Genomic DNA, 17,592 nt, shown 5'->3' with positions numbered 1-17,592 from the left:
TGGGGAGAGCTGTGGCTGGAGGACCCCGGGTTTCCCAGCATCTGACCACCACCAAGCGCTGCTTTCCGCTGTTCCCATCCAAGTGAATCGGAGCGCGGCCCCCGCTCCCATTCATTTCTAAGGGGCCAGTGCTCGACTATTTGCAGCGGCCCCATAGAAATGAATAGAGGGCGGCTGCGCCCTCCACCACTTTCCCCTGCTCCGTTCTCCGTGTAGGTACAGGTCTCAGAGGTGTGACCTGCACCTATCAGACAATGAGAGCATATCCTAGCGATATGCCCCCATTGTCTGTGATGGCAAAACCCCTTTAAGTGTATTTTATTGAGATTTTATGTGATAGGCCAACATACCAAGTACTCCAAGAAAAGCAATTGTCGAGGCTCGCCTGGTCCCAGGTTGAAATGGAAGCACGGATATTCGCCAGGAACTCAGCGATAGTAGAAATATAAGTGAAGAAGGAGATCCAGCTTCCAAACAACATGAAAATGCTTTAATGAAAAAGGTGCTAAAATCCAGACATGATGTACATGTTTTAGCACCTTTTTTATTAGAGCATTTACATGTTGTTTGGAAGCTGGATCTTCTTCTTAACATACCAAGTACAGTATATGTCAAGTGAAAAGAAAATGATGCATGGTTTTCAAAATGTTTAATACATTCAGATCTGAAAAGTGGTGTGCATTTGTATTCAGACCCCTGTACTCTGATACCCCTAAATAAAATCCAGTGGGACCAATTGCCTTCAGAAGTCACCTAATTAGTCAATAGAGTCCACCTGTGTGTAATTTATTCTTAGTATACCTACAGCTGTCCTGTGAAGGCCTCAGAGACTTGTTAGAGAACATCAGTGATCAAAGAGCATCATGAAAACCAAGGAGGACACCAGACAGGTCAGGGATAAGGTTGTGAAGAAGTGTAAAGCAGGGTTACATTATAAAAAAATATCCCAAACTACAAACACATGGCCGTCCACCTAAACTGACAACCCAGGCTAGGAGAGCACAAATTAGAGAAGCAACCAAGAGGCCCATGGTCACTCTGGAGGAGCAGCAGAGATCCACAGCTCATGTGGGAGAATCTGTCCACAGGACAACTATCAGGCCTCCTACACATGAGTGTGACGAATTAGGTCTGGATGCGTTCAGTGAAACTTGCCCCATTTCGCAAACAAGTTCAGTCAGTTTTGTCTGCGTTCAGTTCTTTCTGCGCAGGCGCAATGCGTTTTTATGCGTTTTTCATTCGCATGAAAAAAAATAAAAAATGAAGGTTTACAAACAACATCTCCTAGCAACCATCAGCGAAAAACTCATTTCACCCGCACTTGCTCCCGGATGCAATGCATTTTTCACTGAAGCCCCATTTACTTCTATGGGCCCAGGGCTGCGTGAAAAACACAGAATATAGAACATGCTGCATTTTTCACACAAAGCAGAACTGATGCGTGAAAAAAAAACCCGCTCATGTACACAGATCCATTGAAATGAATGGGTCAGGATTCAGTGCGGGTGCTATGCGTTCATGCCACGCATTGGACCCGCATGGAAAACTCGCTCGTGTGAAAGAGGCCTTAGTCACGTATTCCACAAATCTGGCCTTTTATGGAAGATCGGCAAGAAGAAAGCTATAAGAAGTCCTGTTTGCAGTTTGCCGCAAGCTACGTAGAGGACACAGCAAACATGTGGAAGAAGGTGCTCTGGTCAGATGAGACCAAAGTTGAGCTTTTTGGCCTAAATGCAAAGCGCTGTGTGTGGTGGAAAACTAACACTGCACATACCCTGAACACACCATCCCCCACCATCGAGCATGGAGGTGGCAGCATCGTGCTGTGGGGATGCTTTTATTTAGCAGGGACAGGAAAGCTGGTCAGAGTTGGTGGGAAAATGGATGGAGCTAAAAACAGGGCAAACCTGTAGAAAAACCTGGTAGAGGCTGCAAAAGACTTGAGACTGGGGAGGAGGTTCACCTTCCACCAAGAAAACAACCCTAAACATAAAGCCAGAGCTACAATGGAATGGTTTAGACCAGGGACGTTGCTCGGTTAAAACATTCGGGGCCTGGGCCCCTGATGTTTTGTCCCAGGCCCCGAATGTACTGCCTACCTGCTAGATACAACTGTATTGCCCTCCTCAGGACGGCAGTACAATTGAATCTAATGCCCTGCAAGAGCTGAAGGACCTGTGATGACATCACATGTGATCAGTTCTAAATGCAGTAGCTGAAAAGTACCTGCGATGATGTCACCATCATGTGACCAGTGCAGGAGAGGACGGCTCAGCAGTGAAGTCCTGGGTAGAAGCTGTGGTGAGGTTTGCTACATGAGGAGAGGTAAGTGAAGGGGGAGATTACTCAGTGTGAAAGGCAGAGCAATGTTGGGAGTTGGTTATTTAACTGGGACTGTATGTTAGGGCTGAAGGGAGGGAAGTTATTTACATGGGACAGTGAGGTGGAGTGATGTTATTTACATGGGAATGCATGTTGGAGGTGGCTGGGGCAGGGTGATGTTATTTATATGGGACTATATGTTGAAGGTGGCTGGGGAGGGGGTGATTTTATTTGCATGGCACTATATGTTGAAAGTGACTGGGGGAGGAAGTGATGTTATTTACATGGGACTGACTATTGAGGGGGTGGTTTTATTTACATGGGACGGTATGTTGAAGGCGGCTGGGGAGGGGTTATGTTCTTTACATGAGACTATGTTAAAGGCGGCTGGGGAGGGGGTAATGTTATTTACGTGGGACTGTATATTGAGGGGACAGGAGAGATGGTGTGATGTTATTTACATGGGACTGTATTTTAGAGGGGGCTGTAGATAGAAAGGGATGTTATTTACATGGGACTGTATATTGGAGGGGGCTGGAGAGCTGGTGTGATGGCATTTACATGGCACTCTATGGCGGAGAAGTGAAATAATGTTATTCACATGGGACTGTATGGTCGAGGGGCTGAGGAATTATCATTTTTGAGGACAGTAACCGGAGGAATAGAACTACAGGGGGCACTGCAGGGGGCATTATAAATACTGGGAGGGCTTCAGGGCGAGCATTATAAGAGTAGGGGGCATTATAAATACTGGGGGCATTTTAAATCCAGGAGACATTAGGCGTTCTATTTACTACTGGGGGCTCTATAGGAGGGACTTATAGATCTGCCTTATTTCTACTAAGAGCACTGTGGGGGTCTTATTACTACTGAGGGGTCATTAGCTAGCTTTATTACCACTGGGGGAACAATAGGGGGGCTTATTTCTACTAGGGGCTCTGTATGGACATTATTAATACTGAAGGCTCTTCAACTAATGGGGGCACTCTTGGGGAGCATTATCACAGTTGGGGGCAGTATTACTAATGAGGGCATTCTAGAAGGGAGTTGCTATTAGTGGGGCTATGAGGAGCACTATTACTATAAGGGGGAACTCATTTTTCTTCAGGATAGTATTTAGGGGTACAGAAAAATGAGCCAAGATGTCTGTGTGTGACACTCTGTAGAGACGAGGCGCGGCTGCGAAAAGTTGTCTGGACGGAATGGAGAAGATGACAGAGAAGATCTACATCAGAGGAGATGTCACCTGGGAGAAACTGGATGTGAGTGGTACGTGCTGCTGTATAGCTATAGCGGGCTTAGGGGTCGGTTGGTCGACTTAGAGAATTGGGCCATATGCATTGTGGCTTGGGCCCCCGAATCTTTTGAGACCCTAGCAACGCCCCTGGTTCAGACCAAAGCATATTCATGTGTTAGAATGGCCCAAAGTCCAGACCTAAATCCCATTGATAATCCGTGGCTGGACTTGAACATTGCTGCTCACAGACGCTCTCCATCCAATCTGACTGAGCTTGAGCTATTTTGCAAAGAATGGGCAGCCTCTAGATGTGCAAAGCTGGTAGAGACATACCCCAAAAGACTTGCAGCTGTAATTGCAGCGAAAGGTGGTCCTACAAAGTATTGATTAAGGGGGGCTGAATACAAATGTGGTACTTTGTGTCACACTTTTCAGATTGTTATTTATTAAAAATGTTGATAACCATGCATCATTTTCTTTTCACCTCACACATACTTGCTACTTTTTGTTGGTGTATCGCATAAAATCCCAATGAAATTCATTTAAGTTTGTGGATGTAAAAAAAAAAAGTGGAAAAGTTCAAGGGGTATGAATACTTTTTCGGGGCACTGTAGGAGAACATGACGCAGTTGCATTGAGTGTAATGTATGAATGTGAACGCGCCTGTCCACGTTTGTTTCCTACAGATCATCATGGCCATCATCGTGTCCTGGCTGCTCTGCTTCATCTTTACTGTGACCGATGTTTTTCCACCAGATAGTAGCAAGTATGGGTATTATGCCCGCACTGATGCCAGGCAAGGGGTTTTGGCAGTCGCCCCTTGGTTTAAAGTTCCCTACCCATGTAAGTACAGTTTTTTACAATATCCCGTACAATTCTATGTATTATATAATAGTATGCAATCATTTTTTTTCTGCATACTTTTTGTTAAAACGTGGCTCTACTTTTGAAGGTCGCTTTACGGTTTACTACTCGATGAACTTCATATTTTCAGTGCAGTTCTTAGTGTGAACGTGTTTTTCACACAAGTTATGGCCCTTCATTTGCTCCCAAAGTTTCATTTACTTCTTTGGCCTCTTTCTAAACCCCACCTCATCCCCCATAACGTCAGGACGGGGCTGTCATGAGCTGCCCGGGAATCTGTATAGGAAACACTTCCTCTGTGCAGGTCACTAACATCAGGGGAGCATTTCCTATAGAGACAACTGGAAATCCGACAACCAACACTGGTTGGTGGTCATGACGCGACACATGGTTTTGTTGAGACGGGTGGGGAGATCTTCAGAAAGTAAAATTTTGGGGCGTATACATAAAAAAATGCCTGTGATTTCACATGTGTCACATATATATATTTTTGCAAAATGTTTTTGTCTATTCTGATACCTTCCCAATCGGACCACTTGGTGTCTTTCACCACTGTGCGGGCTGTACTATATAATGATGGCGTATACTCTGCTGTATACCATTAGGCTATTGCACAGCAGCAACAGTGCAGATTATCTGAGCATGCTCTGTGCAGACGCTGAATAAGCAGGGCATGCTTCCTTTAAATGGAAGGTAGCAGAATTTAGAATATAGTTCTTGATGAGACTGGGCTGAAATCTGATTATTCTAGATGTAAACTGTAGAATGACGGACAAATCTGGAGCCACGCTTTAAGCTTACTAATAAAATGCACATTTGCCATCAGAAGCAATGTATTAAACCCCCAGTGTCGCACAGTAAGGCTCTGTTCACATCAGAAAAGCTCCCGGCACATAAGCTAAATGTATTCATAGAGCCCAAAGTATGTCGTTAGAGTGTCTTGTTGGCGCATGACGCAGAAGAATACATTGGCATATGTTTTTCCCAACGCTATGGAATAATGTAGTGGGCCATTCAGTACAGGGGCATCCGTAAAAATAGATCTATCCCAACGGGAGACTATGGGCGTTGAATGCCTTCTGACTTATTCCTCCAATGGAAGCCTTGAATACAGTGTAAACAGAACCTAATCTATTTAATACAAAGTGGAAAGGAACATAAAACTTAAATAAAGGACACGCTCCCTTAAAGGAGTTTACCTACAAATGTATCCGCTATCCACACATAAATGTATAAACGCCGGGGGTCCAACCTCTAGGACCTCCAGTGATCACAAAACAGGGGTCCCCGATTCCTCGGTGTAAATGAAGCGGTAGTGTACATGTGCAACATGGCTCTAGTCACTTCTCTGGGACTGACAGAGATAGCGGGCAGTCCTTTAGACAGTCAATGGGACAGAGGTCACACGTGCACTACTGCTTCATTCACATTGGGAACTCTGGCATCGCGGATCGCAGAGGTTGGACCCCCGCAGCCATCCTGTGAATAGGCAATGGATGCTGGTGGGACAATCCCTTTAATTTGCACCCCATTAACAACTGAGGATTAGCCTCTCGTTTTGAGCCCTGACAGCTGGCATGGGGTGCCCTCCCACTAGACAGCATTCACTGTGTACACTGCTCTGCCCTAGACTGTGTGTTTAGACCCCACCGATTAATATAATGGGGTAGTAATCGTAATGTTGACGTGTTTGTTACTGCCCCCCGCTGGCTGTTCTGGGATTGTACTGGAGAAGGTAACGCGTAGGCTAAGCCCTTTAGAAATCATCTTGTACTTTTGCCGTTACAGCGTTAATATCACCGCTTGTGGCTTTCCCTCCATTAGAGCAGTGTACACAGGGGCTTGCATATCTTGTGTTTTCGAACGCTGGTTTCAGGACGCATCATTCTATGACAACGATTCTTGTAGACATCAAGGTAACCTTGTATATTCCCTTCATATGTTGTTTTGGTCACTGCAAAAAGTAAAATATAGATCTTAAAAAAAAAAAAAAAGTTGTGCTTTGATGAAATTTGCAAATGTCGCATTAAAAATCATGTCACGGAGAACCATTAACCCCTAAAGAGCATTCTGCCTGGAAATAAAATGCAGATTCTTGAGTTACCCTCTGCCGCCCTGTTATCAGAAATTATAGTCGGCCTATTTTTTACTCATATATCCTGCACTTTTATATCCTGCTGCTGTCACTAAGGGGAGCGCACTGTACCGAGACTTTAACAGCAACCACTGAGTTCTATAGAAGTTGTATTGAGCCATGTGCAGTGAGCTCCCCCTAGTGGTGAATGCAGGAAAGCCACAGTTGTATCATTTATTGTGTGAAGAAAAACAAGGGATTTGGAGCTCACCGGGGAGCTCCAGGCACTTGCACCAGTTTTCTGGTTGAGCACCACATTTATAAAGGCCCTGTGCCAATTTTTATGATGCAACTGTGTTGGAAAATGGAGGTTATGTCCCACAGTGTAGGGATGGTTCCCGATTTAGCCTGTGTGGTCCATTGATACACGCTCTGTCTTTCCTGGACTGACCTTGACTTGGCTGACCAAACATTTATGATGCCGTGAGTACCAGCCCAAGTGCGGGTCTTCTGTCCTGTAGTAAAATTATGATATGAGTACAGTACAGTAGACTCATGGCACGTACAGCATCATAGATGACTATTCTGTAGGGTCAGCTGAGCCACGATCGTCGTGGAAAATGCGGTCGTCACATGGGCCGTGTTTTACGAACTGCACCCGCTTGTCTGAAACCGGCCTTAACAATCTGTGCCCCTATTAGAAACCTAACTAGGAGTGGGTCCAGAAAAACTGGATGACTACCACAGAGAGAATTGTGCTGGTGGCCATCTTGGTTGTCATTTGGCTTTCCTGGACAGACATATATTTGATCCTGATTTTATTTAAGGGGAGTGCTCTTTATGCAGGGTTACCGTATGATGTGGTGATATCAAGAGGACAACACATAAGTCACTTTTTGTATTCGCATGGTTCAGGACCGAAAAATCTGATTGGTGGAGGGAACTTCATGAATCACAGGACGTAGATGCATATGCCCAGTGATTAGGACCTGGTTGGCATTTAACATTAGGCTCTGCTACCATGCTGAGAGGAATTGCCTGATGACCACAACCACTTTCCATAAGAGTGTCATAGAGGAGGGTCTCCTTCTTTATGAACTAGAGTGCTGCTCCAGTGGATCTAGTTAGCTATTCATTTGACTGTCTGTGAAGGTTCTCATTTATCCAGGTCATGGTATATCTGTAAGGAATAAATCAAGGCAACTGGACGTACTGTAGATTTCTTGAAAACGTTTCACTCGTTCTTCCAACGAGCTTTCTCAAATGACCAAGGTTAACTATTGTTTGAAGGACATGTACCCTCGTTGGAAGAACGAGTGAAACGTTTTCAAGAAATCTACAGTAAGTCCAGTTGCCTTGATTTATTCCTTACAGATATTCATTTGACTATCCGCCATGTAATATTAGATTTCATGGGTCAATCGGCTGATCACCAGGCCGGCTTCTGACTAAAATGGCAACCCCTTTAAAGAACCCGTTTCTCCTCTATGATAAAATCTGTGGTAGGGTACATGTCCTTCAAACGAGGGTTAACCTTGCTCATTTTACTCTGAAGCAGTCACTGGAGCCTGAAAATCTTCATATGAAATGACAGTAGAGTGGGCCTCTCTTTGCGCCAGAAGTAGAGGTTGCATTGGGTCAATCGGGAGAAGATCTGGTGCCTTCTAAGCTCATGAAAAGTCCAGCATTGCTGCTACTGGCATAATCCACCAAGGCTAACTAAGGCGTTCTGTAGCATCACGTTTAGCACTATGGTGAGGGTCACGTGTGTCATGCCGGGTTATCCACCATTTATAGTCTGTTAAATGCTAACCAGGTTCTGACTCATTTGTAGGTCAGAGGAAATACTAACCATAAAACTGCAAATGCTGCCTCCATGAGGGCGGTATTACAACTAGTAGTAATATGATTGTACTGAAACTTTATTTTATGGCTTTACCTTGCTTCACCTGAAAACCGTAACCCTTAATGTCTCTAACGGATCTTCCATGTGTTCTCTTGCAGTTCAGTGGGGTCTTCCTACAGTGTCTGCTGCAGGGGTTATTGGGATGCTGAGTGCTGTAGTAGCCAGTATTATTGAGTCTATTGGCGATTACTATGCCTGTGCCCGGCTGTCTTGTGCCCCACCGCCTCCAATACATGCCATTAATAGGTTAATAATTTTATTTTCTTTGTATGTCTGTTGTGTGCACGACAAAGTGTAACCACCTGAAGATGCATATGTGTTGGTTCCTTACTGGATCCCTGTTTTGTTATTTCCACCATTCTGGGAACTTTCTACTACATTTGGAAATATCTCTGGAGAAGTCCATTCAACCACAAGTGGTCGTGAGTTTTGGACAGGATTGTTGGTGTTAAACATTGGGGATCATTTTCTTCAAACAGGAAACTTGCCCTAATGTGGTAGCAGATGACCTACTTTGGCAACAAAGGATCGGACATGGTGAAATTGGAATGCTCTTGTGCTTTAGGCATGTCCTGGGTCTCTCATACACATTAGATCATCACCAAAATTGGCTAATTCAGACAACTCTTTTGGGCAACCTGATAGAGTTCAGCCCAAACCTTGAATACTAGCCCAGTTCTTTCAAACATCCTTAGGTTGATTTAGGAAAGCCAAGAGGGATTCATTACTCCACCAGATGTGAGAGATGAAATAGACAAATCCATATAATGACCTATACAGATGTGTGTACTGTCTTCTAATTGACCTCTTGTGCACATAACAGGGGGATTTTCATAGAAGGCCTCTCTTGTGTCCTGGATGGCATGTTCGGTACTGGAAACGGATCCACATCGTCCAGTCCCAACATTGGCGTTCTGGGAATAACCAAGGTAAGACCACCTAAAATTCAAGGGTTTACCCCTGCATTACATGTCATATTCATTGTGTAAGTCATGAACAAGTATATATTCTATTTGGAAGCTACTAAAGGGCATCCGTCACCAGATTTGTACCCATGAAACTGTCTGACGTGTTACATGTGCACTTGGCAGCTGTGTTGGCCCATGTTCCTATGTGCCCTCATTGTTGAGAAAAATGAAGTTTTAATATATGCAAATGAGCCTCTAGGAGCAATGGGGGCGTTTGTTACACCCGGAGGCTCTGCTCTCTCTGCAACTGACACTCCCTCTGCACTTTGATAGGGCCAGGCAGTGTAAGCGTCATCGTGCCTGGCCCTGTCAAAGTGCAGAGGGTGCAGCAGTTGTAGAGAGAGCAGAGCCTCTAGGTGTAATGGTAACGCCCCTGTTGCTCCTAGAGGCTCATTTGCATATATTAAAACATCATTTTCTCAGCGATGCAGGCACATAGGAACATGGGAGGAACACAGATGTCTTCAGCTGTCAAGTGCACATGTAACAGGTCAGCCGGTGTCATAGGTACAAATCTGCTGACAGATGCCTCCTAAAAATGATCCAGTGAAGAGTTATGACATTTACATTGTATGGCGCCACCTGGTGTTCAGAGTGTATAGCAAGCTCAGTCACTCTCCCCACGGCTACGTTTCTGCATAGTGATCCTCTGTTAATCGCAGATCAGCCAATAAAATTGCTTTCTGCCCTGCTCATCAGAATAGCAACAGCGTCTCTGCACTATGGCAGTATAGCTGATAATATTCCTACAGGGGAAGTAAGAAGAGACTATATTGTCAGCTGCCAGAGGAGGAAGGAGACAGATCATGGGGAGGAACATAGAGGGAAAACGTGATGAAATAAGTTTTTTCTGAAACACTGTAAATGACTTAAAAACAGCTCTTCAGGACTTTTGGCATGAATATGATCCATGGGCTAACCCTTTTAAAGGGGGTCGTCTCATACAGAGTATTTGGGTGACATATGGGGAGTGCTGCCACCAGGTGGCAGTGTTTTGCTTGACCTGAATGTCTGACGTGTAGTACTACAATTCTCCTCACAGAAGTGACCTGATAATCAGTGATCTACAATTGGGAAACGTTAAAATGACCCTACCTTTATGTACAGGATTCTGAATCTACCCCCTTTATCCGGACAGGGATGTGTGAGCCTCTCCTTGGTTGCTGAGCAGCTGAGTGACTACTAATAATTTTGTCCCTTTTGCAAAAACTGCTGCTGTAATAAAATAGAAAAAGACCAGTATGTCTAAGTCACATAGACAGAGCAAGGGAGAACTGCCAAGGCATGTGCCCTGGGTGCCGGTGCCAACAAGAGATGAGGATAAAATGCCAATTCTCTGGACAACCTAGCTGCTCTTCTGCTTGGAAACATTTGTGAATGAAATCTGGTCTTAGCGCCACCTGTCTGTTACACACGGTAGTGTATGCTGCTGCAGCACTGAACTTGTGCTCTCGCTCCGTGTCCCTCCATGACCTCTGTACTGGAGCAGCGGTGGACCTGCTTACATAACGCCCCCTCCTCCTGTCAGCCGGAAGCATCCTCTAGCTTTTTGTACATTAAGTGCATGCCCTAATTGTAGGAAATCGGACTAGTGACAGATTGTTTTCAAACTAGAAATAATGATGTTTCCTTACATAGCATTTAAGTATTAGCAGCGATTTAAAAAAAAATCCTCAAAATGCTGCTGTTGTCAGAGTGCAAGCTGCTGTCTTATGCAGATCCTCTACCGGTGTGACGGCTCAGCTTTGTCGTAGGGGGAGGCGCCCCATATACATTTATTAAGGCCCCATTCACATTACCGTATTATTGGTCCGCGTCTGTTTCACATTTTTGTTCTGTTGTCCACCTCCATATGTCAGTTCCGCAAAAAAGATAGAATATGTCCTGTTCTTGTCCACTTTGCGGACAAGAATAGGCGTTGTTACAGTGGGGCCCGCAAAAAGTGCAGGATGCACTCGGAGCACATCCGTATTTTGCAGATACGATCGCGTGAGCGCCGGCTAGTACTGTAGTTATTCCCGGTGGAGGTGCTGTATATGTACTGGACATATCCTGGCGTGTGTCGGGATGTCTACTTCTCATATTTGTCAGCGGAGGAGGTTGTAGTCTGGTAAGGGCGCCTTTACACACGGCAGATTTTGTGGCAGAAAATTCCGCAACTGAAAATCAGTTGCATTCACCTTGATAGGGCTGGCAGAAATCCATGTGCTTGCTGCCCCTTTCAAATGAATGGAACTGTTTTTCAGTCGCAGAATTTTCGCCACAAAATCTGCCGCGTGTGAAGGCGCCCTAAAGAGGAGGCTGTATATTTGTGAATGGATCACAGGCACCTTGTGTTTCTTTGCAGGTTGCCAGTCGCAGAGTCATTCAGTATGGTGCGGCCTTCATGCTGCTGCTGGGCATGATTGGGAAGTTTAGTGCCCTCTTTGCCTCTCTGCCTGATCCAGTCCTCGGTGCCCTGTTCTGCACCTTGTTTGGTAAGTGGGTGACACATGATCAGCCATCAAAGTAAGTCATCAGTCCAGGACCATCTGACATGTGTTGTATGTTCTTCATCTCAGGCATGATCACTGCTGTGGGGCTCTCCAACCTTCAGTTTGTGGATTTGAACTCGTCAAGGAACCTATTTGTTCTAGGTTTCTCTATTTTCTTTGGGCTCATGCTTCCCAGCTACCTAAAGCAGAATCCACTGGTGACAGGTAAGTGCAGATGAATGGATATTACGTAAGTATTTCTCATTTTCAGAATGTTTATTCTGACAATGGCAAGTACAAATAATGTATGTGTGAACAGGCCTTAAGGAGCTTACCTTCTCAAGGGTTGTCTTCATCAGTCATAGATGGTCCGCAGCTGGCCATGCACTGGCATGCTGGTTCCATTGGCGGCTTTTTTTTTTTTTTTCTCGACTCTCCTATACACATGCATGCTCTGCTCGGGCCTGTGTGCATGTATTCTGAATAGGGAGAGGGGAGTAAGCCAGAACCAAAAGATCGGGCGTGTTTTAAGCCAACAATCCTTCTATCCCCCTGAAGTATGCCATTAGGGGAAATTGCCATATCCCATACGATAACCCAGCAAACTTTTGGCGCTCCAGTTGTTGTGAAACTACAACTCCCAGCATGCACACTTGCTCAGCTGTTCTTGTAACTGCATGTGACGAATACTACGCCTCATGCCCACATGACGCCAGCTTCTTGTTTGATATAAGCCAAGTCCACTAGTGATTTTATAGGGTGAGAAACCAACCCGCGGTAACTTATAACTGGGCTGAAACACGGATGTGGGGATTTGTGATCGAGATACAAGACAGCACAAGATTAAATTATATATTTAATCGCCTTAAGGGATCACTAGATATAACACAATAATATACGAAGAGAATATATACAGTGGTCTGAGGTTACAAATACAGGTAATATGGTACAAACAGGATTACACAGCGTACAAGTCCGTTACCGGGTAGATGAATGTTCCTTCGCTGTATTTGCTGTCTCTCCAATCATGAATATGATTCATAATTCCTTATGAAATGTCTGTGGGAAAGTGATTGATCTGGTCCAGGGCTGAGGCCTCCTGCCGGGAGTTTTCCTGCTACATCCTGTTGGTGCCCGTCAGCTGGTAGAGGTGTGACTTTATCCACCTGGGGCCTCCTTGAAGCCTGGACCCCTGGGGGGGTTTTCTCCCTTGCTATTTGACAGCAGATGGCTCTGGGGTGAGAACATATTTTGCATGTACACTTGACTGTTTACATGCAAAAGGTGAATCAAATGAAAATCAGGGCTGCCAGTGAATGATAATCTATATTCCTCACACCTCCCCCCTTTAGAGGGCGCTAGGGGGCAGCCCCATCCGCACCCTCTCCTTGCCGGGGTAGCCCATCGGCGTTCCCATGGTCACGGCCCTTCTTGTGGCGAATGGTCAAGTAATACTGCTGGAGAGCTAGGATCCAGCGTAGCAGCCTTCCATTCGTCCCGGATACAGTGTTTAACCAGTGTTTTAGGGGGTTTTAGTCGGTCTCCACAGTGAAGCAGCACCCGTAAAAAATACGGCTGCAACCGTTGCATTGCCCAGACAATGGCCAGGCACTCCTTCTCCATTGTAGACTAAGCCATCTCTCTCAGCAGGAGCTTCCAACTCAGGTACAGAACAGGATGTTCCTTGCCGTAGTGTCGACCTGGCTAAGCACGGCACCGAGGCCAAAATCACTGGCATCAGTCTGTACTATAAACAGCTGCGAGAAGTCGGCTGCTTGTGGGACAGGGAAGCTCGACAGGGCGGCCTTCAGCACCCGGAAGACCGTCTCGCAGTCGTTTGTCCAATCGAGGGCAGCTTCTTCTTGGTGAGGTCCGTCAGGGGGTTTGCCAGGCTACTATAGTGGGGGACGAACCTCCTATAGTACCCGGCGGTGCCCAGGAAGGACATCATCTGTTTCTTGGTCCTGGGGATGGGCCAGGATGCGATGGCATCCACTTTCTCGAGCTCCGGCCTCGGGGTCCCCCTGCCTACCCGGTGCCCCAGGTAGTGGACCTCGCTCATGCCCACCTGGCACTTTTCCGGCTTGATGGTCAAGCCTGCCTGGTGGATCCACCTGCGTCAGGTGCTCTAGGTGATCCTCCCCGGTGGGACTGAAGATTGCAATGTTATCCAGGTACCCTAAGCAGCGTGTTGACCATCCGCTGAAAAGTGGCAGGGGGCATTCTTCATGCCGAACGGCATCACGGTGGACTCGTACAATCCGAAGTGGGTAAAAAAGGCAGAGCGTTCCCGCGCCTCAGGGGTCAGGGAAATCTGCCAGTATCCCCGGCTCAGATCCATGATGGTCAGGTACTGGGCCCCGGCCAACTGATCGAGCAGGGGTCATCGATGCGTGGCATAGGGTACGCATCGGTGACCGAGACAGGGTTGAGTCCACTGTAGTCCACGCAGAACCGGGTGGTCCAGTCCTTCTTTGGGACGAGGACCTCAAGCGAGGCCCAAGCACTGTTGGATACCTGAATGACCCCCAACTTCAGCATCTCATCAATCTCCTGGCACATGTGCTGCTGAACGCCGGATTGGGGTGTGATCCCCGGTGTCCAAGTGATGGACGGCCAACTCGTCCTTCCGGAACAACTCCCGGAAGGGGTGATGGGTGGCCCACAGCTGGGACCGTTGGTCCTTCAAGAGCTGTTGGCGAACCTTCACGTCCTCGATGGACCCACATGCCTTTGCCTGGGCGAGCATATGTGGGAGGGTTTCCTCCTCCCCCTCTTCTGGAAGGTTACAGACTGGGAGGGCACATGCCTCCCTGTCGTGATGCGCCTTCATCATGTTAACATGGGAGGCCTTACGCCTTCCCCGGGCATGGTCCAGGGTGACCAGGTACGTCACGGCATTGAGGCGCTGATGCACGAGGTACGGGCCTTCCCAGGCTGTCTGAAACTTGTCCTGAAGTATGGGGACCCATACCTTTTGACCCACCTGGTAGGTCCTCTCACAAGCGTTCTGGTCGTACCATCGCTTCTGGTCGACCTGGGCCCGCTCCATATTATCGTAAACAAGCTGCAACAAGACCTGCATCTTGTAACGGAAACGCATGACCTCCTCGACGACCGACACTCAAGGGGTGACTACATCTCCCTCCCAGGCCTCTTTCACCAGAGCCTGGGGCCACCGTACACGTCGCCTGTACAGGAGCCCGAAGGGGAGAACCCCGTGGAGGCCTGTGGGACCTCTCTGTAAGTAAACAGAAGATGTGGGAGGTACCGCTCCCAGTCACGCCCGTGGGAGTCGATCAACATCTTAAGCATCTGCTTTAAGGTGCCATTAAACCGTTCGCACAGGCCATTGGCCGGGTACCGGGTGGCGTAGTCTACTACCGTCAATATGAAGAGTTTGCTGGAGCTGCTGGGAATGGACAGCAGTCCAATCAGATCCACAGCCACCCTCCTTAAAGGCTCTTCAATTATGGGCAGCGTTACCAGTGGGGCTTTGGGGCACCGCCCCGCCTTCCCCACCAGCTGGCAGGTGTCACATGAATGGTAGTAGGCAATCACATCACCCCCCATTTTTGGCCAGTAGAAAGGCTTGGCTAATCTGGCCCTTGTCTTAGCGACCCCTAGGTGTCCATCCATCGGAATCTCATGCGCAACCCGCAACAACTCCGTCCTGAACTAATAGGGTACCACTAGCTGTCAGTCCGTAGGCCACTCCTCCGGTGAGCCCTGCTGGACCGTGACCCGGTACAGCCATCCTTTGTCCCAGACCATCCGCTCGAGGTCCGAGTCCTAGGGGGGCTGTGCCGCTTGCTCCTTGAGAGCTGTCAGGCTGGCGTCAGCCACTAACGCTGCCTGAAACTCCTGACTGGACATGGCCTGAATCGACGAGACTGCCACGTCCCCGTCCCGCCGTCTCCCGGCCTCAATCTGACTCGGCAGCCACTTGGTCGAAAGGGGGAAAGCAATCAGACCCCTGAGGGGCCCCAGCACTCCCACTGCGCATGACGGCAGCTATGGCCGCTGCCACCGCTTTTAGTGCCGGCTTCCCCTCGGCTTCCGACCAAGTCGCCAGTTGCGGAGGAACCCTGCACTGAGGCTTCACCTGGCAGCCCTACTTCTCCTGGGACAGCCCTGACCTAATTTGCATCCTTCTCCCCCGCAGCGTTCTGCCTCTGCTTGTCCCCTCAGTAGCCACACCTGAGGACAACAGGTCCCAGCATGCTTGCTGGCCACACCCTGGGGCCTCAGCACAGCTGGTGTAAATGACCCCCTCCCCCTTGAGGGGAGAGGCACACATTACATCCCCCACATCCCCATCAACAGGCATGTTATGAACAATAACAGTATCAACAGGGGTGGCCATCACATCACATTCTAGTGGATCGGACCTCGGGGTTTCAGCAGCCACGTACTTAGACACAAAGCTGCCCCAGGTCTGTCCCCAGCAAAACACTGGCAGGGATATTGGAGGATACCCCCACCTCCTTTACTCCTCAACAGTCCAAATAGACCATGGCGACGGGCGGCGACGCTTCTACTCTGTCCCGGAGACAGTAAGGTATCTCCCGGGCAATAAATCAGGGGTGCCACCAGTTTAGGCCGTACCAGAGTCATCTTAGCGCCTGTGTCTCTAAATCCCATGGCCACGGCCTGGCCCATGGTGACCAGTTTCCGGGTTGATGACTGGGATGGGTCCCTCGGGCTAGGGACACATGGCTTTGAAGTGTCCTGGCTGCTTACACATGTGGCAAAGTCGGGGTTCCCCCACTGACGTGGAAAGTGTAGCAGGGGCCGGTGCCCACTTGGGCCTAGGGGCCGGGGTAGCAGGTGCAGCGTGTATCTTACCCCATCTCCAGCTGACAGGTTTCAGGGCCTCTGAAGTCCTGTTGGTGTATTGATCGGCCAGGGCTTCTGTTGTGGAGGCCCCCTTTGGCTTCCGGTCGCGGAGGTACTGCTGTAGGTCCTCCGGGCAATTCCACAAGAACTGCTCTGTGGCGATGAGCTCCTTCAGCTGCTGGACGGTGGGGAGCTCCAATCCTGTGGTCCATTGGTCGACCGCTCTCAGCAGGGCCTGCATGTAATCGGCCCAGCTCTGGGTAGAACCCCTCTGCAAACTACAGAGTTTTTTCCGGTATGTCTCAGGGGTCAGGTTGTACTGCCTTACCAGCGCCTGCTTGATGTCCTCATAGCTCGGTATGGTCTCGCTGGGCAGGTACCCGAATATTTCAAGGGCTTTTCCCCTGAGACGTGGCGTGAGGAATCTGACCCACTGGTCCTCCGGTAGCTGGTACTGATGGCAGGCCGTCTCAAACGCCAACAAGAAAGTGTCCAAGTCCCCATTTTTGTCCAGCAGGGGGAAGTCCTCCGTGCGCAGTTTTGGAATCCGGATCTCTGGAGTTTCACCTCTGGCTGGGGACCACTTGCAGCTGATGCTCACGTTCTGCAGCCTCTGCTTGCTCATGACGCTCTGGAGCTGCCATGAGGGTCCCATAGGAAGCCTGGAAACTGTCTAGGGCAGCCTGTAGGAGAGCAGCCAAGCCTGCCTGGCTGGGAGGATGGGCAGGTGGTCACCACCGGCAACTGGCTCCTTAGGGAGCTTTGGCCGCGCTCCCCCTCACCTTGAAGAAAGTCGCCTTCCACCTCCTCTCGGCCCCCTATCTGGCCTGCGTCCTTCCCACCATCATTCATAGCCTCGGCCATCTCCTTAGCCTTGCTTCTTGTGTAACTGGCCATCATTGCCACGG

The 17,592-nt window shown here is 48.3% G+C and overlaps 1 protein-coding gene across 3 annotated transcripts in view; it reads left to right on the top strand.

The window, feature by feature from the left end:
• Positions 1-17,592, top strand: part of SLC23A2 (solute carrier family 23 member 2) — a 119,500-nt gene that overhangs the window by 93,418 nt on the left and 8,490 nt on the right. For all 3 annotated transcript variants that reach the window (XM_044279266.1, XM_044279264.1, XM_044279265.1), the window contains 5 exons: positions 4,246-4,402; positions 8,502-8,649; positions 9,227-9,332; positions 11,719-11,848; positions 11,933-12,070. In XM_044279266.1, the coding sequence (XP_044135201.1) occupies positions 4,246-4,402; positions 8,502-8,649; positions 9,227-9,332; positions 11,719-11,848; positions 11,933-12,070 (679 nt within the window). The remainder of the gene's footprint in view (positions 1-4,245; positions 4,403-8,501; positions 8,650-9,226; positions 9,333-11,718; positions 11,849-11,932; positions 12,071-17,592) is intronic.

The sequence above is a fragment of the Bufo gargarizans genome, chromosome 2 (genome assembly GCF_014858855.1).
Source record: "Bufo gargarizans isolate SCDJY-AF-19 chromosome 2, ASM1485885v1, whole genome shotgun sequence".
In the NCBI taxonomy this organism is placed as follows: Eukaryota; Metazoa; Chordata; class Amphibia; order Anura; family Bufonidae; genus Bufo; species Bufo gargarizans.
Note: the sequence above shows the minus strand (reverse complement) of the source record. Positions and strands in the feature narration are given on the sequence as shown.